At 39.2% G+C, this 24,591-nt stretch overlaps 1 protein-coding gene across 8 annotated transcripts in view; it reads left to right on the top strand.

The window, feature by feature from the left end:
• Window positions 1–24,591, top strand: part of LOC105385394 (RNA-binding protein Musashi homolog Rbp6) — a 405,128-nt gene that overhangs the window by 175,872 nt on the left and 204,665 nt on the right. For 7 of the 8 annotated variants that reach the window (XM_048623319.1, XM_048623318.1, XM_048623317.1 and 4 more), the window contains exon 4: window positions 12,904–12,988. In XM_048623319.1, the coding sequence (XP_048479276.1) occupies window positions 12,904–12,988 (85 nt within the window). Of the gene's footprint in view, window positions 1–12,903; window positions 12,989–24,591 lie in introns of those variants that run through there. The other variant, XM_048623324.1, reaches the window with a different exon arrangement.

Raw genomic sequence — 24,591 nt, 5'->3', positions numbered from 1 at the left:
AAATGCAGATCGTGCGCCTTCCTGCACTGTTTTTTCCTTTTTTCTTGAATATTTTTTTATCTCCTTCTGCTTTGTAAAAATAAACACTGAGAAACAGCGCGTTATTAAAAATATCTTGTAGGGAAAAAAGTGGAGCAGGGAATTTTGTGACACGAAAAATCCCGGCTTCATCTTCAGACCTTAGGGACCGACAATGGTGTTTCCAATAAAAGTTTCTTTATGAAAACGTGTCGGGTCCATCGAAATTAACAATAGTCGAAGTCCTTGTCACAAATGTGTCATATAAGAGCAGGTGCTCTTTTCCGTGACGGCGCGGCAGATGCGGGGGCACGTCGTTATTGGCTCGGGGTTTATTTATTCGAAACTTGCGCCCGTTTCGGACGACCAATGTCCATTCGCAACCTGTCACTGTATTTTTCCCTTTATTTTCACTTGACAAGAATATTCCGAGCTGCGTCCTCTTGATATTACATTCCCGTTAGACTTTTTATTCGTGATACATTTTTCCAATTGTCTCCGTGGCGCGCCCGCACTGCGAACTAACAGAATAGAATTTTCAAACAGTTTTGATTGATAAAGGTAGATAGGTTTCCGTGTTCTTTTGTTTACAAAATTAGATTTGGAAGGAGGCGTGAAACTTTAGTTCCACTTGATTAATAGCGATTCGGAAAGAAAAATTGGGAAAAATATGTTTCAGTCTTTTTCAATTTCATTTACTTACTGTGGAAAATTTCTAGCAGTAGTGTGTATAAGGCGGGCAATTTTTGAATAAGCGATGTGTTTAGTTTTTCGTTGTTAGCCTATTTGCCAAACGTTGCGAGGCTTTGTTAATATTTGATGAGTTCTCGACTTTTCTCGAATTTAACGCGGCTATTAAACAACGCTGCCGAGAATTCCCCGTAAATAGTTAAAATTCTACACTTATTGACTATAAATTCAATAAAACACATCTGTTTTTTTATTTCACAATTTTTTATTGAATTCCTGTGGTGCACTAAAATAAAAACTCTTCCCCAAAACACCTGAAAATTGTTGAAATGCTTGATGGTTTCATTGTTACTAAAAACATACATCATACACCTACTAATAAACTTATTCTAGTAAACCAATTATTATTTTTTTACAAATGTAACTCGGACTACGGATGCCATTTTCTGCAGGTACTGCGGTAGGTATATGGATTCATTACCTGAATTATTATTCATTACGTATTTCTGGTTTTTATTCAATAAATAATTTCCACATCTCCGAATCGTACCAATTACACACACACACAATGGAAACGAATGCAACCAATTCACACGGAAATAACAAGAAACGAAAACAAAAGCGATACTTACAAATCGGTCGTCCAACGAATAATATTAGATATAACCGTTTCAATAGCCGGTGCTCGTAAAATTGTATGCTGCATACAAATTGCAGGTGCCTTCCCGATCGAGCTTCGTTCCCCGAGTCGGACATAGTTGCACACAGGTTGGGGGATCATTAAAATAGAAGGATTACTTTTATAGCCCACTTTGTCCGTAGTCCGTACCCATAATATCAGTGGGTTACTCCAAATTTTATAGTTTTAATAAGGGGATTTGAGTTTAGCCAGTCATCTGCGTTCTTATCCTTTGAGCCGTAAAACGATATTTGTGTGGGAGCCGAGCGGTGCGGTAGGGATCGATACTTTACGTTACCAGTTTATACCGGTTAAAGGTGCAAAGTAACAGTTCCAAAAAATAAATTTAAAAAAATACCTACTTAGATGAAACTAAAAAAAAGTAAGGAAAACATTTTTTTGGCAATTCAAAGCTCGCGGTTTATAAAAAGTTATAATTATTGTATAAATAGACTTAACACGAAATCTAAACAAGTTAACTACACAAAAGAAACCAAACAAACTTTATGATTCCTGCCAAGTTATTTCCATTCTTAAGAAATTAAGGTAAGAATAACAATAAAATACTTAGTACTCTCAAAAGATTAAAACACACTCAACATTTATCAAAGTCATTCAATTTACTGGTTCTCCTACAGATATATCTTAGTTGGAGGAAGAAGTTCCGAAAGTTAGCATTCGCACAATCAGAAAGTGGGTTAATGAGATTCCCTCAAGAAAAACATCTCGTTAAAGCATACATTATTCACGATCTCGCAGAAGTTATTCCGTGCTCACGCGTTCATTAGGTACGTGAAAGAACAAACTTACGGTTCCCCTAAAGCTGCTTGACACCCACTTATCACCAGACAAACTATTTGCAAGTATTTCGGGCCCTTGTTCAGAATACTCGTCGACGGCTTGTTATTTAAATTTATCACTCAACTTTAATGCTCTAAATTCATTGTAACAAGTAATACTTCAGGGAGTTATTAATTACGGCCCCAACATCCTCAGTGTAACTCTTATAACATGATGTCAGTTGCAAATTGAAAAATTCCCGCTTCGCAGGGCCCATCCCATCGGGCCGAAGTATTTTGGCAGAATTATGCTCGTTCATTAGTCGACAAGTCGCGCCGAGTGCGCGTCTGTCGTCCACTTCACTGTGCCGGAGTTCTCACCTTTGTCGTGTCGTCACATTGTGAGATGTCCACAATGTATAATTATGTCCAATTGTGCTTTATTGTATTTAATAAATTTGAAATATTGTTATTAGGTATTTGTATTCCGTATACCTTATACACTCACGAGCGATGAAAAAAATTCTAGTTATATATATTATATGTGGAACGTCAATGCCAAGTGTTTTTTTTATTGCTTGTGAGTTTATTCTTATATATGAAATGTTTATCTGGTAAAGTTAATTCATCCTGTTATAAATATCACGCACGCACACTTGCTCCATCGGCATCGGCAACCACGTAAATATTTTCAAAAAGTTTCCGAACAGCTTTTACCCTGAAAAAGTTATCAGATTCATTATTTAACGAACATGTAAGAGGTCCCATGGCTTCCAACAACCCACCCCGATGGTCACGCATGTCTCATAAGTGGCTATCCATTAATTAAAACTTATTCTGTCACTTTCAACGCGGGTAACCAACCCGTGAATTGAGTGGACTTGACTTTGGCTGTAGCTATTGGAATTTGCTTGATATAGGAACCTAGGTATGTATACAAGTAAAAAAAAACATATGCGATTGTGCGCTTATAAAAAACGTTGGTACTTCTATTCATATAGCTTTTCTTATTTTATCTATAAATTCAAATTCAATACACCGCTCTGCCTGCAGGTAGTAAAGGGGCTTACAGACTAGCCTCCTGTTTCGACCAATACAATTCACGTCCGAGCTCCAACAAAGATGGAAAATCTCTCAAAAGGATAGCGTTTAGCACGAGACAAAGAGTGATTTAGATCGCGCCGCGCCGCAGCCTTACCGGACCACTATTTACTTTCGGAAGGGACTGCACACTTTGTGCGCAAGCCGCTTGCTCGAGCGTGATTCGACAAAGCGCAAAAACCGTAGCGCTTCAAGCGGAGAACACGCTCCAACATGTTATTTGAATTTTATTGAAGCGCCATCGGCTGAATATGGAGGGAATTCCAGGTATTAACGTCGGCGTCGTGAAACGTAAACGGTTCGCGACAATGAGTGGGGCGGAACGTCCTCCGAGTGCCCTGGGCCATAATCCTGAAGCGTTCGTACGTACGTGCCTTCGCCGCTGCTGCCATCCTGCGATAATTCCTTCATATAATTCCCCATGCTTAACTCGGCGTAATGAAGTTTATTCGCCGCTACTTCATTGTGAGTCGTTCGCTGCGAGCGCGCCGCGCAGAATGTAATCAGTTGCAAACTAACACGATGTCGCCTGATGGGCTCGCGTATGAAAATGCCTCGTTGGAGCCGCCGTTACTTCTTTTGATTGCTGAACTCCGGCGCGAATTAAAACGAAGATCGGGCGCGGGTGATTCCCTCCAAATTAAAGGAACGTTTAATTTTCAGCGACACGCCGCTTACTCCGTGCCTGTGCCACGTCATTATCTATGTGTGTTCTGTGCGGACGCGTACGTGTGTCAAAATGTTCTCGTTATTTTAATTAGTAACTTATGAACAGCATTTAGTTAAATTAACTGACGCACGTCAAACAAGGGCTTTAATAAGTTTGTTGGTTATATTTCGGTTTATTTACAAAAACGGAGAACTGGCTCGTATATTTGCCGTACAATTTACATCATTCAAAGATACACCATCAAAGAAAATGCAAAACATATCCGTTTCGGTCCCTGAAGTCTGGTATCGCACGCGGCACCACAAAGTTCACGCAGTTTTCGCGTCAGAGGACTTTGAGCTTTAGGCCGAGGTGGTTGGATTGAAAGTGTAACATGCCGCTTGTTCTTGATTAATGCATTTTATGAAATGGCGTTTCTGTGGTGTAAGACTTTGACTTGCGAAGCGCGACGCGGCGATGCTGCGAGAGCGACACTGAAAAGTTCCAAATGGCTCAGAAACGTCAAAAAGCTCGTTATTAAATCATCTGTATGCAACTGCTACGTGTAGGTACCCACCGATATTTAGTAAAACTTCATAGATACAAGCACAACTTATACCAAAGTAATGTATGTATACAAAGGCGGGCTTATTGCCAAGAAGCAATTTCTTCCAACCAACGTGTGTTTGGTGGAGAACTTAGTATATTATAATTATTAATAACAGAACGGAAAGACATAAATTTCCTGTTCAATGACAAACAATCATTAAAATGATTATCTTACAGGTGATACACAATTTTTTACAAAACTTCTAGGCACTTACATAGTTTAAAAGTTTGTATGACAGTGCGATTAAACCAGAATGGTTTGTCTTCGCACACATAAAATAATATATTCTCAGTTTAACATTTATAAGGCAAAACGTCCTTATTCCGATCTAGGTAAATCGTGATTTATGAAATAGTTTATTTTTGTAGTGTTTCCAAAATTAAAATGACTAATATTCACGAAAATTAAATAAAGTTCTAGGTATATGTTACGTCATTTCGAATAGCGCGGTATATGGATTAATTACCTTACATTGGGGACGTACTTTTCTAACTCTTCCAATGAGAATCTAATCAATTTCATAACTTGGCGTAAGCAGTATTAACTTATGGTATATCGAGTTCGGGTTCATTAAGCTATCCATTCCTCTCATTCGCTAAGACCCTTATTTTTGCCCCCTCGATGCAAATACAATTAGGTTGTGAACAGACACACAAATAAAAAATATTTTCTATCCAGATTATTATAAAGGTGCCCGAGAAACCGTGTACCAAGCACAGAGAGATAAAAGAAAACGGGTTTTACTTACTTTTGAGATGTGTTGCCATTTTGAAGTGGCGGTTTCCAAGGTATTAAAGCTGCGAGGAATTCCGTTTTTGAAAAGAATAACTCTGATGTTTAAATCCTTCGAGTGCTCAGAAAGTTGGCGACTTCATGTGCAGAAGATTAAAGTAAGGCAACAGTCGCGACACTGCACACTGCACACGCGGGTCGCACACGCTGCACACCGCAACACTCGCCACAATAAAGTCTCCCGGATCCACCGCCATCGCAAAGAGGACATCGCCTCCACCCCAGCACAATACCAACTTAAATTGTTCGTGAAAGCGTTATGCACTCGGTGGTTTCAATTTCTTGCGAACTAGCCACAGCAGATGTTCGCAGGGCACTCATAAATATGATTTGAAAATCGTTTTATGTATAAGTCATAAACTTTTATCTTCGCTGCCAACGTCGAGAGCCGAGGCTTTCGCTCTAAACGATTCCAGTTAGTTTCCACGACAAAAGCTGCAGACGTTTTAATATCGGACCAACGTCTGGGCAGCGGTGCTTGGTATCTGCTTGTGTAAATTTCAGCGAAGCAAAACTGCCGCCCGGCACGCCACCTCGACGGTCAAATAATACCGTCCTAATGGCTAACTATTGCCTAATGTATTTTGGCGAAAGGGAATTATGTAGCAGTGTTGAGCTGCCGGAGGTTACTGTTTAGATAGTGTTTAGTGGAGTCGGCGAGCAGTCTGCTCTAGCTAAAACTAAATTGAATTTGAGTTTATTAAATTGAATAATTTATTGCTTTTAGTTACTGTTAATTTGAAATGCGAGCATGTGGGTTTTGTTTCGCCCGAGACTCCTCGTGTGGGGTAAATGTGCCCCTTCCCGAAGCCGAGAGTGTGTGCGGTTCATAAACTAGCTTTAGTTTACATTAGCATGGACTGCTCAATTCTGACCGCATATAATAAGTTATGTCTCTATTGCTTTGACATTGACGATATAAATATGATATTTTTAAGGGCAGAAGCAGCATAATTCAAGTAATTAATAACAAAGGTTATTCATTTTAATTTCCGCAACCTCATTTGACTTTTTGGCATAATAAATAACATACCTACAGTTATCAATTCTAATTTGAAAATGAGCACACCTTTTTAATATAAAATACAGATAGGTAGGTACCTAGCTCCTCTTCTTATTATTTATATTTTTATAACCTACTTTCTGGCTACATGTTTTTTTTATTAAGTATGTGTAGTAACATAAGTTTTTACCATTCATTTTAAGAGAGTCCCAGATTTTAAGAATTAAAAAGTTTTTATGATACATCTTGTTGATGTTTTAAAAATATCCTGTATTGAGATGTTGAGAGTGCAATAATAGAGAGCAGTCTGTAGGGGGTTCTGGGGGGGGGAATCATAATAGTTACAACTGAAAATGACACATACAGATACATATCGCACTACCTATATAATATTGGTAGATTATAAAATACCTTATAAGTCTTATAAATAAAAAATAACCCATTTTTTATTTTATGAAGTATAAAATACCATGGATAACACGTTTTAAAGGTATACAGATTACACCTCAACACATTCATTTGAATATCAGCGCTTTATCAAGTGATATTAATATCTGTAATTAGGAAGTTTGAAGCTAATAAAAACGATGTAACAGTGGTATTACAGACGCTAATAGTGGCTTCACATGCAACTTGTGAAGTATTGTGGCGGTCTATACGACAGCAATCAACTATTAAATACCTACCACTGTGCGGCCCAGCCCCCGTATTTTGTAACTTTTTGAGAGTTAGCAACCGGTGATAATTGGTATCAACTTAGAGACTTATTAACCGAAAACACCAAAAATCTTAGTGAAAGAAATATGCAAGAAGCCTAACAATATATCCTTACATTCAACATAAACGTTCGTGAAATCAGATAAGTCAGTAAAAAGTTATTAATTAATAATGCTCTAAGTGGTCAGCCATTTTATACCAACCAACCCCACTCGGAGTTACATAATACGGGGGCAGGTCTGTTAAATGCTACATTTATATGTTTAATTAACCGGGGATCAACACGAATTTATACGTGGAACGCAAAGAATTGTAAATTATAAACCGCCAACAGTCCAGTGTTCATTTGCAATTTACAACACATTAATTTATAGCTATCTCCGTTAGCGGCCACAATTTAATTACATTACAAAGCAGATTATGCGTAAGTACGTCTGAATTGTTCGAATATATTATCGGCTATGACGCATTGTTTCCTATATAGTTTAATTAAAACGAATGCTGGAAACAAATCGTTTTTCCATATCATAAATTATTAATTCCTTTAGAAACGACCGCGAGCATGCCGCTACATCCGGCGCCGGGTGGCCGGTCCGGTTCGCCGGTCCGGTCGCGCTACCCCCGACACGGCAGCCATGCTACACCCACATTAACTATTCACCTCTGAATCATATCCACTTTATATTTCATCTCATTCCGGCATCAATTTAAATAAAATACTCCATCACGAAATAATGATGCTACTAAATAAATTTAATATTAACCATTGATTGATGGCACTAAAATGCGATATAAAATTAAATTTGCGTGTCATGCTCTACTTTGTGTAATGAGAATCAGGCATGTCATAATTATCACTGTCATTGTCATGCTATTATACATTTTTACTTAATTAAAATAACTTGGTTAATCAATTCCGAGATTAATCATGGCATCGAACTGGTATTTAGTTAATGCGACAGCTAACACGCCTGCAAATACTGAGTACATAATCAATAATAGAGAATATGGACGGGCTAATGTAATTATTAACTAAGTACACATTTGGCTTCTATCGCGGTATCCCTGCACACAGTCCACAAACAATGACCGGGCAAACAAATAATACATCCATTATTGGACTCATTACGTGAGCGCTTCAATTCAAACCAATTCATTTCAAATCACCGCAACAAACACGTCTATCTTCAAACATCGAAGCAAATTCCGCGTTAAGACAAAGTGATCCTCCATCCAAAACCACTTCGCGAAGTCGGCGCCAGCGGATGCCTTAAAATTACACGGAAGCCATCGATCGGTGGAGAAGTGAAATCAGTTGGAAATAACTGTTACCGAACCTAGACTCGCGCCTAGCAGAGATCGTCGATAACGTGCACTCGCAATATACATTTCAATATAATATCCACCCACACCTAAACATGTAAATGGATTCGTCGTTATTGGATCAAACGTTTCCATTTCAAAATCCGCAATAACCACAGTGACGTTAATCAAAGTCTGCAGCTAGATGCACATAATGCGAGCGGCGTCGTGTTCCTCCAGTCATATCTCCGAACAGCCTCCGAGCTTAGCACATGTCGGCAGTAGGCCGCACTACACTGCGCTGCTAATAAATAAACACAGCCTGCGTCGCTGCCGATAAGCCGCAGTCGCACGAACACACTACAGCAGCCATCTTGCGGTGAGCAAACTTTGATCGCTCACTTCTGCTCCACAATCTTTTGTCAGCGGTCGCCGAGTGCAGTGGGGCGACGCGTCGGAGATAAGGCACTCCAAATTCAGGCTTAAATTTTAATCGGGCTAAAGCTTTTGCGATCGATGTCTATGAAAAGCCTGTCTTTATTGATCATGGAGCCGTATTCTAGTGTCTGCCGATAGGTAGGGTAGGCTTCATTTTATCATTGATTCATTGGTTCGATGCACGCTCTAAAAATAAACGACCGAGATTAGGAAAGTTGTATGGTTCATATAGTTTAGTGTAGGTACCTAATTCTTTATTTCAGTACTTTCTTTAAAATAAAGGTTCCTATACCAACATTTAACATAATGTTAGTAATATAATAGTAAGTTATTGAAGATCATTTACCAGCGCAGCGCATTACAATATTACCAACTAAGAATGTAAATATTTTGTTCAAATGTCGGCATTTTGGGAGTGGAACTTTTTCATTGCTTGCGAGTGTATTTTTACCTTCTTGTAGCCACCAAACATATAAGACAGGAGTAAGCAAAAACGTTCATGATTTTGCACTTTCTTGGAGAGGGTCGTAAATGAGATTAGTGCTCAGATTTGCTACGCACACGGGCCGGACACGGGCCGGCACGGCCGCGCCCGCACGGCACGGGTGAGCGAGCCCGATGGAAGAAACCGGATTACTTGTTGGAGGCGGCGATCGCGATTTAAACGCGTTATTTTTCACTTATTTTTGTGCGGTACCGGCTCGGACCGGATCCTAATCAATTTAATTTATCAGGGATCTCCCCCGCGGCCGTCGATTCACTTCATTTAATGCACGTATTTTGCGGCAGGGCTGATTGTTTTGAAGCATTCGGCTGTACGCTCCATTTAGATTAATTATTGGATTACTTAATTTTCGGTCGGTATAAGCTACGAGTAGGTATACCGTTTCAGTGTTTGAGCTAAACGCAGAATATAATTAATTATAAGGGAATTTATCTATTCGTCATAATTTTAATTAGGATTTTCAATTAAGTTTAGAATTCCATTAGAGCTCGTTGTTGTTTAACTAGTGCTAATTAGGTAAAATGTTATTATTATGTTTATTGTTTGGTATTTGCACTGTGAATCGATCGCAAATGCCACTAACAATAGAATTTGATCAAATGTTGATCAGTGCATGTGAATCCAAAGTATCTAATATAAGAACTATTATTTGCCTAGGGTAGCTTCATTCTTATCTGACTTTCGACAAATTAATATTACCTATATTATCTGCCCATGAAAAATAAGAATCCAATTTTCCAACTTAAGTAAGTAGGTACATTTGACCGATAAGATTTTCACTGTCGTAAGTGTAAATGGGAATACCAGTAGTACCTACATTAATTGTCTCGGCGACTAATAAAGAAGGCGATATTGCACTCAATAAGTATAAATGCGGGCAACATTTGGCCCGAGATATTAATTCTGGTAATTGCTATCGGTCCGGTCTCGCCCCCAGCCATGAATACGGGAGTTAGGTCAGATACACATGCTGAAGATTGCTTGTGTAAAAGGCAGAACCTGGCCACTTCGGTATTACCTTTATGAAGGGGAAATGATTGCAACATTAGCGTGACCGCGTTACTGGGAATAGCACTAACAGTTACTTTTACTCGTACACTTGCTAAAATACTAAAATAGTATTTCGAAGCACATGAAAGTTGTTATGTAATGCGGAAAATATTTTATCCAGAAAATTATAGCTAAAATATTGACGTGAACCACCAAAATCTTGCACAAAGCAATCTGTTGCTCTATTACAAAGGGTAAGCGCACCAATGAGTGACTGCTACCACCTAATCCTGGGCGAACGGAGGCTATTACCGAACAATAAATAAATCCCGACGTTACGTGCCGCGGCCAACATGTGTACACCCACCCTTACGGCTTTTTGCTCCTGACGGTGCGGTTTGGTGATTTAGCTCAGTTCCTATATTTATTTTCTTCCAAGTATTGTCCATACACAATGGACCATTATCGTTCTCGATAGTTTAAGTAACGGCTTTCTTCCTGATTAACATCGAAATAGCTTTAACTGTTTCGCTCATTGTGTGTAACCTTGGGTTCGTTTATTCCATGTAAATGATACTTGACTAGTCTTTGTTTACGCCGGCGTGTTAGAGAGCTCTTGTGCGTTCTTCATCATAATCTGGATGGAAGCACTCACAAGCAGCGACAAATTAGCTCCAAACACTCCAAGTCTAAGACAATTCCGCCGGCGTCTCCGAGCGGCTTAAGTCATCCCACGACGCGTCGGTCAAAACCTCATTATGAGAGCGACTCGACTCGTTTAATCGCAACTGACTACACGCTAGCACTAGCTCGTAGTATCAAAATCTCGTCATCCATAAATTAAGGGTGCGCGGTCGGCGGTGGAACTGGGCTGAGCCGGTTAAGCTTCATTGTGCATAACCAAAGAGGTACAGGAAACCGCAACGTAGCTCCGACTGAACCAGCGGCGCAGATATGCTAGTGTTACATTGAAAATAGCTTCAATTAATGAAGGTGAGCTTTGTATACTCACATAAATATTGAGGCCCTACGGTTTCTTATAATGACTAAGCGTCAGTGTAGATTTAAAACTGAATAAAAGTTTGCCTAATTGCTGTCTTACCTACCTTATGTAAATATATATATTTTTGCCATTAATCTAATTAAGATCTTCGAGAAGAAAACCTACGTTCAACAAATGCCTCGACATAATATATATTTTCAGTAAGAATACACGGAGTTACCTAAACACGTAATTACGTGAAATGTATTTTCTCTCGTCGAGTTCTCGCAGGTGCGACGCAAATATGTCGTTGACATGAAACAAAATCTGTGAAAAACCTTCAATATCTTATTATGCGAATGTCGAGAGACTGCAAGCCTATTACCACATTTGTGAAACAGAATTGAATTGTTCGTCTCTCATGGAATAAGGCATCGCCTCCTTAAAGATAAGTAGGACGAAACCCCATTCGGTAAAGGGTCTCTCCACTCGCTGTTGCCCGTGTGACATCACCAGAATGTCTTGACCTGTTTCTCCCCTCTAGCTGATACAAATTTTGGTCCTCTCAAGAGCATGCCAGATATTCTGCTGGGGCTCTCGTGGCGATGGTCCCAATGTAGTCGGCTTGAGCGGGGTCTTCGTTATTTTCAATTTTCATACACGGGCGCCCTTTTCCCTGCATGTTTTCGTATATGAGTAGCGACTATATTAAGTCGTGAATCTTATAAAGACAAGCACTGATTTAATATGTTTCAAGAGGTGAATTGCGAGAGATTCGCGCGTTTTGCTTTTGTATCGCGAGTTGAGCTGGTTGCTCTTCAACGGCATAAATATAAAATAAATGACGAGTTCGACTTGAGTGTAGATTTTGTTTTGTTTTATACTCGTGTTTGTTTTGTAAGAAAAAAAAATCTACGTGAAGCACTTACACTTACGTTTATCTTGCTTACCGGCATTATCAACGTAAAATTTTAAAAATATATTTTTCTAATCTGTTTCCAGGACAATGTCCAAAGTAATGTACATACAAAATGAAATCCACTTGAATTTATGAAACAGAGAAGATGGTGTTATTATACCACACCTACGACGCCGAGGCAGGCGTAGGCGGGACCGTACAATGAGAAAATCGTATTTCCATTTTAACAATTTCAATTTAGTATTAATTGGAGTCCGGGCCACGGTCCGACGCCACATGTAAAATATGAATCGGCTAAGTGAAATTAAAATGCTCTATAAATTGTGATTTTTGCAAGTCCTAAAGTGGAGAAGGCTTTTTATAATTTATCACCCGCGCCGCCCCGCCGCAGCGCTGGCTAGCTCCAAATGTTATTACGCTATTTTGTTATTGGAAACATTTACTGCGTATTACAAATTGGACTTGATTTTGTTTCCGCTTATTTTGAAAGTGTAAAAATATAAGTACCTATCAAATGTTTAAATATTACAAAGGTTTTTTAGAAAGACAAATAAAGGTACACAGTAGTTTTGTAGAAACAATAAATTACCTATCAGAAAAATATTACCATATTTTTCCCAAGAAGCAACTATAGGTACCTATACATATACACACGTACAGAATAGATATAGCCATTATTCTTACAAAAATACGCTCAGGTTTAATAAATTACATGTTTTATTGTTTCAGGGGCTTTGGATTTATCACTTTCGGCGACCCAGCTAGCGTAGACAAAGTATTAGCACAAGGAACTCATGAGTTAGATGGAAAAAAGGTAAGTTCATTTTCAAAGCGCGCTATATTTCTAATAACGATACGAATATATGAATACGTTATTCGCAGTACAGACACAACGCAATATCTGGGCGATAAGAAATGCTGTTATTTTTCCCAGAGAAATAGTTTATTGTACGCTTTTAAGTTTCCGTCGGTGAATTTGTCCAAGTAATGTTGGTTTGTACAATTTCCACCAAAATTTTTAGTTAGCACCTTATACTTAACTACTGCTATACTACTTTATCCGTTATTGAGCTACAGTACACATAGCATGGCATAAGAATGTACGTATACATTACAATTATTGAATATAGCTATCAAATTTAAAATCCTATCCATATAACTATAAATTTCGTTAGTTCATCATAAATGCACTAGCTGATAACATTACTCTATTCTTGGCATGTGTTAAGTAACTCTAAATCGGTGTTTTATTAGGTATAAAAATAGAGTGAACTGAACAACGAAAAGAGTTCTCGAGTGAAGATGACGAAAGGCAAGGCCTAGCATAGAATTCCTTCCGGCTCACTGGACCGACAGCCTTAGACAGGTAGCCGGTAATTACTGGATGAGTAAGGCCGAGGACGAGGAATAGAGGAGAGAAGATGTGCCTGTCCAGCAGTAACTATTTAGTAATCTGTGATTAAGGGCTGATGTCCACCAACCCGCACTAGGCCAGCGTGGTGGACTAGGCCTAAAACCCTTCCTTCATTGGAAGGAGACCCGTGCCCCAGCAGTGGGGACGTGATGGGTCGTGATAATGATGATGGACGGCTGATGATGAAGAGAACAAAACAAATGCACTCACTCTTGGTGTCGGAATTTTTTAAGTGAACCTTTTTCAAGTTCAAGTAGAGATTCGAAACACATTTTGATATGGAAACGATCGAGAAAAAGAGAATAACGGACGCTCGCCACCAAATAATCCAGACAAATTACACGAACGTCTCTGTTTACTTTGATTAAATTGTAGTCGACTAGCGAAAGATTAGCTGGAGCTTCGCAAATCGAGCGGGAAGAGGGAGTATTTTCTCCATTTACATAAAGCTGCGTACAGACCGGCCCAACGAACGCGAACGAACGCCCAACAAGCGGCCAACGATGGATACAGGGCAGATTGCAGCAACGAAATTCAACGAAACCCGTTCGTTGGCGTTCGTTTGGCCGGTCTGTACGCAGCTTAAAACGAAAGCTGTAGATCGCGATAGTGGATTTCTTAGAGCTCTTATTTCAAACGCTGTAAAGTTTGTTTTTCGATTTCGATGTGCCGGGTCACATTTTTATGTGATTGTTTTCACTGGGTAAAAGGCTCAGTAGACGGTTAATTAAAGTTGCAAGTAGGGTTATGTCATTTATGGAAAAGACCAAGAGAAGAATGACCCAAAAAAACTTGAACATCAACACATTTTTTTTATTCGTTTATTCGTTTGGATTAGTTAAAATATAGCTTGCTAGGGGAAAGGGAACGTTACATATCTCAAACTATACGTTTTAGCGAAATGAGACCGTGTATTTTAACAGTCAAAGCTGATTTAACCTCCTACAAGTTATATCTACTAAATTTTTTGTTAACTTCTTTAGTTTCCAAAAGATCTGAATTGAAATATTATAAGGACCTGGATATTTTCATATTCCTAAAATAGTACTTTTACAGTTACGAATACCTATTCCAAAATTGGTAGCAGGAAAATGATACTAATGAATAAATATGACTCGCTATGTTTGTGTTCATAAGAAGTGCCTACGGAAGGTATAAAAATATTTAGATGCCCGACCAGTGTCCTTAATTTTGTTGTCCATCACAAAGCTTTTTTTTATTAATTTCTTGCTCGAGAAACTTTTTAATTTATCAGTGTTACGGAAACGTACATTTTTTTAGAAAACTGAAGTTTCCTTACACAAATCATTTCTTTTGAAATTAAAAAGTCTTGTTGACTGCCAATGTTAATTTAAAAGTTTCCAGGGATAAATAATGCGTTTTTGGAAGACAAAGGACACTAGGGAGGTACTGCAGTTACATGTAAAGAAGAACTTCTATAGAAAATAATAATTTGATTTAATTGATAAAATTAAAATAAAACTTCCTAAAATTATTTTAACTATCTCATATTTATTTAATTTAGTGTGTCTTAAATATAATTGTATACTTAGATCAGTTCCAAAATATGAAATAAAAACAATAAGTATTCGAAAATTTATTTAGATTTTACAAAGAGGGTAAATAACGGTTATTAAGAAAATATAATATACTTAAATAGCCACGCTGAAGAAATAAAAAGAACTCATTACTTTTACGTATAGAAGGGATTACAAACAGACCTAAGTAGGTAGCTACTGTGGCTAAGTGAATTTTATAAGTAGCTTAGTACAACTTACTTACATCTTGTTTATGAAACAACATTAGGGGCCCTTGAAACGTGAGGTTCAAGCGAAATATTAAGACGAAATACAGTTATTTTTAGACATCATAATATTACCTCTATCTTGCTTATAAATACATATTTAAATTTAATATAAATGAAATAAATATAATATTATATTATATAAATAAATATTTAAAAAAGTTAAGTCCATAAGCCTCTAAGTTGATTCTATATTTTATGACCCTCACCTAACCTTATCACGATTGAAGCCGCCCATAAAAGTGCCAAAACTTTTTCTGCCTTGGGCGTAAATATTGACATATTAATTTTCTATCACATTTTATCGCACAATGCGATCTGATAAGTAACGAAACGAGGTATTAATGAGAGAGAAAGGCAAACAACTATAGTGTTCCAAAAAGGCTATAGGTACTAGGTTTCGGCTTAGTATACCGTTTTTGCAACACCTGTACAGGCAAATATCAAAAATACATAAATGGGTACTGTGCTATATGTCATCCATAATTTTAACCCTTCAACGACTAAACAGCATTCACAGACATCGTAAAGTATTAAATCAACGGACGCGTTTAAATATAGCGGTGCGTTCAAAAATTCAATTTTTCAGTTACGCGCGAAATGCCTTTTGTGTTTTTATGCGGTTTTTATTTATGGTCATTTAAAAATATTATGCAGCCAGTAATTGGTGGAGCGTTACAAACATTGTCGCCGGTGGAATTTGTTTGCAACTTTTTGAGTGGTCCCGCTTATTTTAGGACGTGAATAATGATTAAGTATAGCTATGAGTTCTGGCCGCTGTTGGTTATTTTTTACCTACCTAGGTATTTTTAATTTTATAAAAGGTTTCTTACTGTGTTGAATAAGCGGTAAAATACGAGTTCCTATGAAGAATGCTGTAAGAACCAGAATCAACTACCGTTTGTTTTGAATTATACATGAATAATTGTAATGCTTATTAATACGATTTACAAACGACACTGCAAACAAACTCCCAAAAAAACTGTAGGTAATAATAAGTTTTTTGAGCAAAGAGTTTCATTTTGAAGGCCAATTAAAACAATCTTTTTCCTGCGTCGCGTCGCGGCGGATGGCCCTCCTTTGTCGAGCCGGATCTGCGTGGGCCCGCGGGTGCTTGAATCTCATCTAGTCAGCTATAAAATGCTACTATAACATCACCATACAATTGGTGAACAAAGCACCATTGTGTGAGATGTTGCTTGTAAAATTTCCACCCTTAATTTTGTTACGAGAGTTCCTGTGTGTTTCGTTTTATTATTATTAGAATATGTGTCCCTTTTCAATTTTATTAGTGGAGGGAATATTGAACGGAGTTTAGATATAAAAGTTTTATACAAAAAAAATATTAGAACCAGTAGTCAGTTCGTAGTCTTACCTTTCGTAGCACTCGTAGCGCGTAGCTCGTAACTCGTAGCACTTTGCTACGTTGATGTGAGCTGATAATTTTGTTACAAGTAATCACTAATCATAGCAAAATAACGCATGCATGGAGTTAAATAAAAAAATAAGCAAACTTTTAAAGTAATTGCGGAAAAGTTGCACATTTGAGTGTTACAAGCACGCGCCGAACAGTTGGAGCGTAAAAAACAGTTAATTAAATTCCAATGCGCATTTCAATGAATCACGTCCACCTTTAACGCATTTATTTCTCCATGATCATAAATTCATATTGTCATCTAACACGTTCCGCACTCTCTGGCTGAATTCGAAAATACGAGTTGGCTACTAGTCGCCGGCGTCCATGGAAATAAATGCTCTCGAATGCAGCCATTGAAGTATGTTACCGTGCAGCTGCATAAATTTGCTGTAGTTCGCAATTTGAATTATTGCATAACTTGTAAACACGTTTAAGACCGAGCGTTCTAGTAATGCACATGCCTGGAGTTTTTTCGCAGCATATCGACACCTTGGGAAAATATGGCGCGCACACTTCGGCGGCGAGCGGCCGGGACCGCGTGTTTTATAGTCGCTCTTCAATAGAATTCTCCGATCACCGATCACTGTGGCTTAGTTTATCGCTTATATATCATATCGTCTACTTTTTCTGTGATTTTTATCATGTTTGCTGAAGATTAGAAGTTGTATTCAAACTTACTTAGATTTTTTAAAATACATTTTTATTAGATTTTTGAATCATTTGAAAATATACTGCAATTTTGCAATACATACATTGAGATATAGGTAATAAAAAATAGAGGTAAGGCTAAGCTTTTCCGTTTGGTGGAATCTGGGGGCACGGCAGTGCCCCCACCAAGTCGAGCAAAAAGCGGCACGGCCGTACCATCCTTTTCTCGAAGCAATTCCGACCATTTTCGACTTGTAACTTAGTTGTAGATAAAACTAGAAGACTGAATTTTCAGTAACCATGAAGGCATTGTAAAGACACGGTATATTTCAAATTTCATTAAATTTGAAACAGTAGCTTAAGAATTACAACGGGTCAAAGTTTCTTAATTTTGTCACTCACTGACTGACTCACTCACCGATCATAAAAATTCTAAGGCACTTCTAGCAGACCTAGAAGCTTCAAATTTGGTATATAAGTAGTGTTTGGTGTATGAATCAAGGAAAAACTAAAATATTTGGAAAATATTAAAGATTTTTAAGATTGAGATGCGTGCGTGGATAAGACTTGGTATTACATGGATCTCACAACTTTTTACCGTAGAACAACTGAGTTACGAGACTTGGTTTTTTTGACAAGTATTGTTTTTCATGGGATAAATTGTTTCGGAAAGCTGTTATCGGTGCGTTTATGAAAAGTCGCGGATGGCGCAGCAGAAACGTGGTATTTAAGCAAGAATAGTTCTCTGAAACATGTAGCGTTAGTAGTACGTATAAAATGCAATAAAATCACACGTAAAAATTAAGCAGGAGTCCCTCCAGCAAAATTAAATGGGAAACGGTGTGCAAAGTCAACATGTAGCGATTTTTATCGTCGGATGATTATGGCCGGCACACACTCCGCGGCGCCACTACATAATGCACGGGAGCGGCTTGTTTTTGCGCTGGATTACCCGTTTAAACAAACGAAGCGGCCGGAACACCAAATAAAGGGAAATACTAGCCCATGCCCGCGTTAAATTTCCAAAATTAACTCATAACGCCAAGAGCTCGTTGATTTTTTTCCCTCCGTAATCTGCTTTAATGGGCACGAGGCCAGTGCCGTCCGTAAATCGGCTGCACGCGAGTACCACGAAATGGGAATCTTTAAAGAGTGTACATACATTTTTAATGTCGTTTTAATGCCACGCCTCAGTCTGATTGTGGCAACAATTAACGTTATAACGAGTTCATTAATGATGGAAGATTTAAAGGCACTTTTGAAACGAGCGCTTTTATACGACCGAATATGTATATATTTTTCAGCATAATCGCTCCCGCTCAGTTGCAAGCCGGATTTTGTGAAATGCAATCCGGCCGATGAATCGACCGAGTGAAACAAAACTTAGGAACAATATCGGGTGCAAACTTTGAGAGACAAGTTCAGAATACTTACAGAAAACATTTGAGGAATTTAATAAGAGGATTAAACGAGAACATGTCTCCGGGAGACGAAGAAGAAAAACAAACTCGTCGCATGTGGCCCCGAAATAATAAGTTGAAGTAGAGTTGACGCCAGCCCGCGCCCCGCGCCCCGCGCCCCGCACGCCCCGCGCCCCGCGCCCCCGCCGCGCCCACCTGCGGGCGGCGGAATGCTTAATATAGTGGGCCCTTTACTTGCACCCGGTCTCCGAACTCCGAATAACAGCGCCGGCAAACCCTCCATCCTGATTTCAATTTCAAAAATTGAACCAGAGATTTCATGTAAAATAATTTGTACGGCTAAATATTCCCGGCGCTCCTACACACCAGCGATCAGAGTTCCGTATCCCTAAACTATCTTTTGTGTTGCAAGTAGTTTGTATTTCTGTTTATATTTGCTTGACAGGCGTTCATTCCATGCACGAAAAGTTTCCCGAGTCGTGTCAGTTCAGCGCAAAGTTCGCAACGTCGGACATTAGGAGCCGACGCAGATACAGTTGCACAATAGAATAAAGTAAAATCGGAAGCTCGTTGGTGTTAATAAATAATGGGCGTGTCGGATGACGGGAGCAAAGTGCTGGAGAGGGCTGAGTCTGTTGTGACAGCGGATGAGGTGAGCGGCGGAGTGCGTGGCCTCCTCGGGGACGCCGCGTCGCCTGCGCCGCCGCCGCCGGTGGGTTGACAACCAACAGCAATAAATATTATAAGTACTAGAATGATTCGTCGACATATACATACACTAAGGAGCAATGCAAAAGTTCCACCTGCCATTGACGGTCCATATGTTAGTGGGACTTTTTCATCGAACGTGAATGTATTTAAATTGAAAACAATTCAATACTTAATAAATTCTTTGAAATATGTATAATTACTAACTTTCGTTCGTAGCTTCGAATGTATTCTTGGCTTTCAAACTTATAATCCTGACAAGATTAGTACCAAAACCGAGCCCGATACCTAATACATAAAATGAGATAAGTCTTCAAAGTCATAATAATAACGAAAGCGCACACGTAAAGAGACTTGTCAAAATACTAAGAGGTTTCGAGAAAAGATAGCTACGAGGGGTGATGAATAAAATACACCTTAATAGTTAGGCGGCTACTCCGCTGAGCACCGACATTAGTGGTTAACGAATAAGGCTCGCCTGATGGATAAGATTACGTCTCTCTTTTCCACCTCTAACGTTTTCGTACGTCGTATTTAAGAGAAAGTAATATCTAACAAAGTGGAGAAAATATATTTGGGTGGCACTTAGGTGCGGTCCGGTGTGCGCGCTCCCACGTGGCGGCGGTGTCGGGCTACACCGACATCTCAAGCTTTTTTCTCACAGAATTAAACGGGCGATAAAATTCTACCAACGTCGCATGAAAAATACGTTACCTGCCTTGCATATTTATGCGTGCCCTAGTAATGACGTTTGTCGAGCCGCCCCAGGCATTGAGTATGAATGGTCTGGAGACGAAATAGGCAGACGTTCCCCTCTGGCGGGGTGGTAGGCCAGAAAGGCCCACCGATTTATAAAAACTAGTTGCAGTCTCAATTTTCACTAGACTCAATCTAGTTGGCAAAGCGTTCGTTTCATAGAAAATGATTTGTTTACATACTAAAATGACAGCTTCAATTCATAGAATATCCGGATTCCGGATATGATCACAGATTTGGTCATGGTTTATTGTTATTAGCTGTCTCCTAGCAACCAATGTCAAAAAAATGCAATAGTGATGTACCGGTATGTAAATATGTATTAATCGACAAAAAAGGTCATAGTTGGGAAGCGTCCGTAGTCGAATTGGCTTCAGTAATCGTAACTGATCACTGAGGTTAAGCAACAACTGACACGGTCAGCCATTGGTAGGTACAGCATGAGTTACCGATTCAAATGGTTCTTTTCTGGACGCTTCCGTGCTTCGGACGGGACGTTAAGCCGTGGGTCCCGGTTGCTGCTTCGGCAGCAGTCGTTAAGCCTAGTCAGAGGCCGCCCGAAGGAGCGGCTTGAAAGCATCTGACCGTCGGGTTGCCCACTTTCTCGACAACTTCAGTGCATTGTACTCATTCAAAAACGGCGATACGGCTCGCGACTTATCACGTGAGTATAAATGTACAGCGAAAAGCGGGTGACTTCGTTTATTAATCATTCTTAATTAAATTTAACTATACCTAATTAATTTGAAATTAGTATTTCTAACCCATGTTCTCGAATTCATCGATAACACTTATCGATAATTGTTACATCCATTGGCATGAAAAATGAAGACACTGTGTTCATTATTAAATGTCACTTCACGTAACCCTTATTGCTGGGAATTAAAACTCATAATGATATATCCCATGAGACATAATCATGGTAAACGGTAAAATTTCCCCCCGCAAAAATTGGCACACTTTTTTGTATCAAGAAAGATCGCTATGACGCTTCCCGAGGGTACACCCGAGTCCGCGTTGTTCTATGGCCCCAGGCGACATCATTACAGCCCGCCTTACATGCTTGTTATTGTTTTCTGCGCGCTTAATCTCTAACAAGTCGACGAATAAAAAACAGCTTAGGTAATCGCAACAATGTCATTTTATTAAGCCATCCTTTAGCGGAGTAATTTGTGTACAGGGTAGAGTCGTGGCTCGTTAACTCAGTCGGCGACGTGTTGCGTTGATCTTATCGCCGTCCCGCTCGCGCCGGCGGCCGCTGCACTCGCCCTCTCTCGCTCTCCAGCAGCACCTTACTAGCTTATTCTAAGAATGTGGGTACATAAGTCGTCACTTAACATAAAGTCAGGCTAAACTGTGCAATATCATTTATCTCGGCTGCGAGGGTAAATATTGTTCTTAATTTAATTCAAGTTGCGAGCACACGTGGCCGGGCCGCAAGTCGCGCGCTGCACATCAAATATTTCAGAAGGAACGGGCCGTAATATACTCGCAATAGCTCGGCCCAATCTTGAGCCAACTCGAGTGTTGCACCTGCAGCCAAATTTGTTCCAATTAGGAAGAGTTAGAGTGCAGCCTGCGCTCCGAACAGCAAATGATGCGGTCCCACTCAGCGCGCGGACGCTCGCGACAATCTACCGGGACGTGGTGACTACACGTAAATTTTCGTCACGTCATTAAACTTTCGTACAGTCGGAAGGGTAAGTCACTTACACTAGAAACTTTATGCTCTCTAAGATAAAGGTGATGAGTGGGAAGATACTTTTGCTGGTGACGCTACCGGGGCGCGGCGAGTGACGTTTTCGGCAATAAATTTGCAGAGAGCAACGTTTTTTATCTTTTTCAGGTTATGCCGCCGAGAAATGTTTTATGTCCGTAATTTTTTTGTCGTTTCTTCTATAAATCTTATCTTGTAACACACTTTGTGATTTTATAATAAATCGAGTAGGTTATAATTTTTATTTTCACTATGATATAACTTCTTCGATCATAAAGTATAACTTATCTAACTAAATACCTATGTCGGTATATGTGGATGTATGGACATTTGTTACTATTTTAAATTTAGTCCTATTAAAAAAACACATCATTATTAACTTTAATGTAAAAACAATAGGTACTTTACCACATTTCTGCGAAACACAACAGGTAGAGGTACCTAAATTATTAGGTATCATTTATATTATCAACGGCAAAACACATAATACTTATATGCAAAATATCAATCTCTTAATCCGACTCTAGGCAATGAGAGTGGAGTGGATATGCCATGCAAGGATTTTTATAATGTAAACCTATGTAAACGATTGATTCCATTAAATACCTATGTCAGCATTTGTCTGAAACCACACGAGACATCGATACGACTGTTTACTTAATACATGAAGCATTAAACGTAATCGACTTTACGTCGTGACACGCGAGTACATAAAGCGAACATGTATGCTCTTTTCAACCAGTAGTGATATCCCACTAATGCGCTTTCTCCTACAATCTTTTCTTGCGATGACACGCTAAAATTTTTCAATCCTGCGAATGAATTTCAACCCTCAGCTTCGAATGGATAGAGTTGGCTTTGAAAGAGAGGGTGGTGCTTGACTTAGGATAATTTGAAATTTAAAAGCAGTGATATCAATCTTTATCGCAGGGAAGTTGCAGGAAGAGGGGGGCGGGGGCGCGGCGCTGCGTCGATTGTAATCACGCAAATGGCTCCATGTCAAAATGTCACATTTGTATCGATGTTTTGCTGTCATTTTTGCGCAGAAGTGTGTAGTTCCGTATTTCTGCGGTAGCCTTTTGTTTCACCACGCTGGAATATACTGACTATTTGCGTTTTAGACCGAGCTACACACAGTAACTGTAACATTTTATACATTTAGATTAGTGCTCTTGTTTTGAGAGCATTATCATTAAAACTTCACAGAGCGCATCTTTACAAAGAGAATGCAATAAAAATGAGTGAAGAGCGTATTACAAAGTCTTTTGGAGAGTTTCGTTTTATTTTTCTATCGGGCCGGCTGCCGCTGCCGCTAGCCACTGACTGCGATCGCCTCCATTAAAATAACTCGTTAAAATTTATCATCGGCCCGCTTAATCGCTTTAGCGCCACCATCTGGGATTTTATGATTTTTCTGCTTGCTCTGTATACTTTTCGTGGTCATTTTATAACGTTTACAAAATTGCTTGCGTGCGGTGGCTAAAAGCTTTCGAGCAACATTTTTAAAACACCTCTATCTGTAAGTGTCAATATTTCTGCTGCGGTCAACCGGATGCGTTGATTACCATTATAAATAGGATTTAATTTAGTACGTGAAAGTTATTTTCTTAAATGTGCATTTCTTTCCGTTTAGTAATTTAATATTATGTACACTTAAGTGGAAAAAGTTGGTTGTTAAATGGGTTGGGCCCGAGTTTTGCCGTAGAAAGATTTAGCAAAAATATACATTCATATTTCTGACAGAAGCGGCGGAGGTGGAACACTTACAAGATAATTAAATAATTAAGAATGTATGAATGACTTTGCGAATCCATTTTCCCTACTACTCTAATAATGCAGTCCTCTTGGGTAAAATGCTTTAAATTATTCTCTTCGTAATTACACCGATGCAATACAATTTTAGTAAATTCATACAGAGACCAACTTGTACCATAATAAATTCACCTGTGTCAAACATCATACGTCTCTTCAAAAAAAACCCTTCCGCGAAACGACACCTATGCCCAAGCAGTGGGGACGTGACGGGTTGTGATCATACGTAAATATTATTATTTAACTAGGACAAAAATAATTATTAAAGTAGGACAAATATATTCGGGTTCAATCGGCGAAGCGTCTTAATTAATTCCTGGTGGCGAACAAGCTCGAGTGGAAACGAAACGTTTCACCACTGAAAACGTCAAAGGTGGCTCCTTTAGGTTTATATTTTGCATTTAAACCGGTCAGCGGTGGGATGCGACAAGAGCAAAAAGAGCGGCCACCACCGGGAGAAAATCTGAGAGCTTAAACAGTGCCACGTATGAAATAGTACGGCTCGGTTACATGAAAAAGACGAGAGGCGAAATCGAGTGACAGGACCACGGCACCGGATTTAGGCGGATGCTTTTTTGCAGGCGGGATTTTAGGATCGCACGATGCAGTCGTTTGGACGCTCGGGATTTATCTTGCGCCGCCCGGCTGCGTGATTAGCAGGGCACCCTGTATCATCAAAAAAAATGGCTGATTATAAAAGTAGCCAGTGTAGCTGACTCC

The sequence above is a fragment of the Plutella xylostella genome, chromosome 10 (assembly GCF_932276165.1).
Source record: "Plutella xylostella chromosome 10, ilPluXylo3.1, whole genome shotgun sequence".
In the NCBI taxonomy this organism is placed as follows: Eukaryota; Metazoa; Arthropoda; class Insecta; order Lepidoptera; family Plutellidae; genus Plutella; species Plutella xylostella.
The sequence above is the reverse complement of the archived record's forward strand: the minus strand, read 5'-3'. Positions and strand labels throughout refer to the sequence as shown.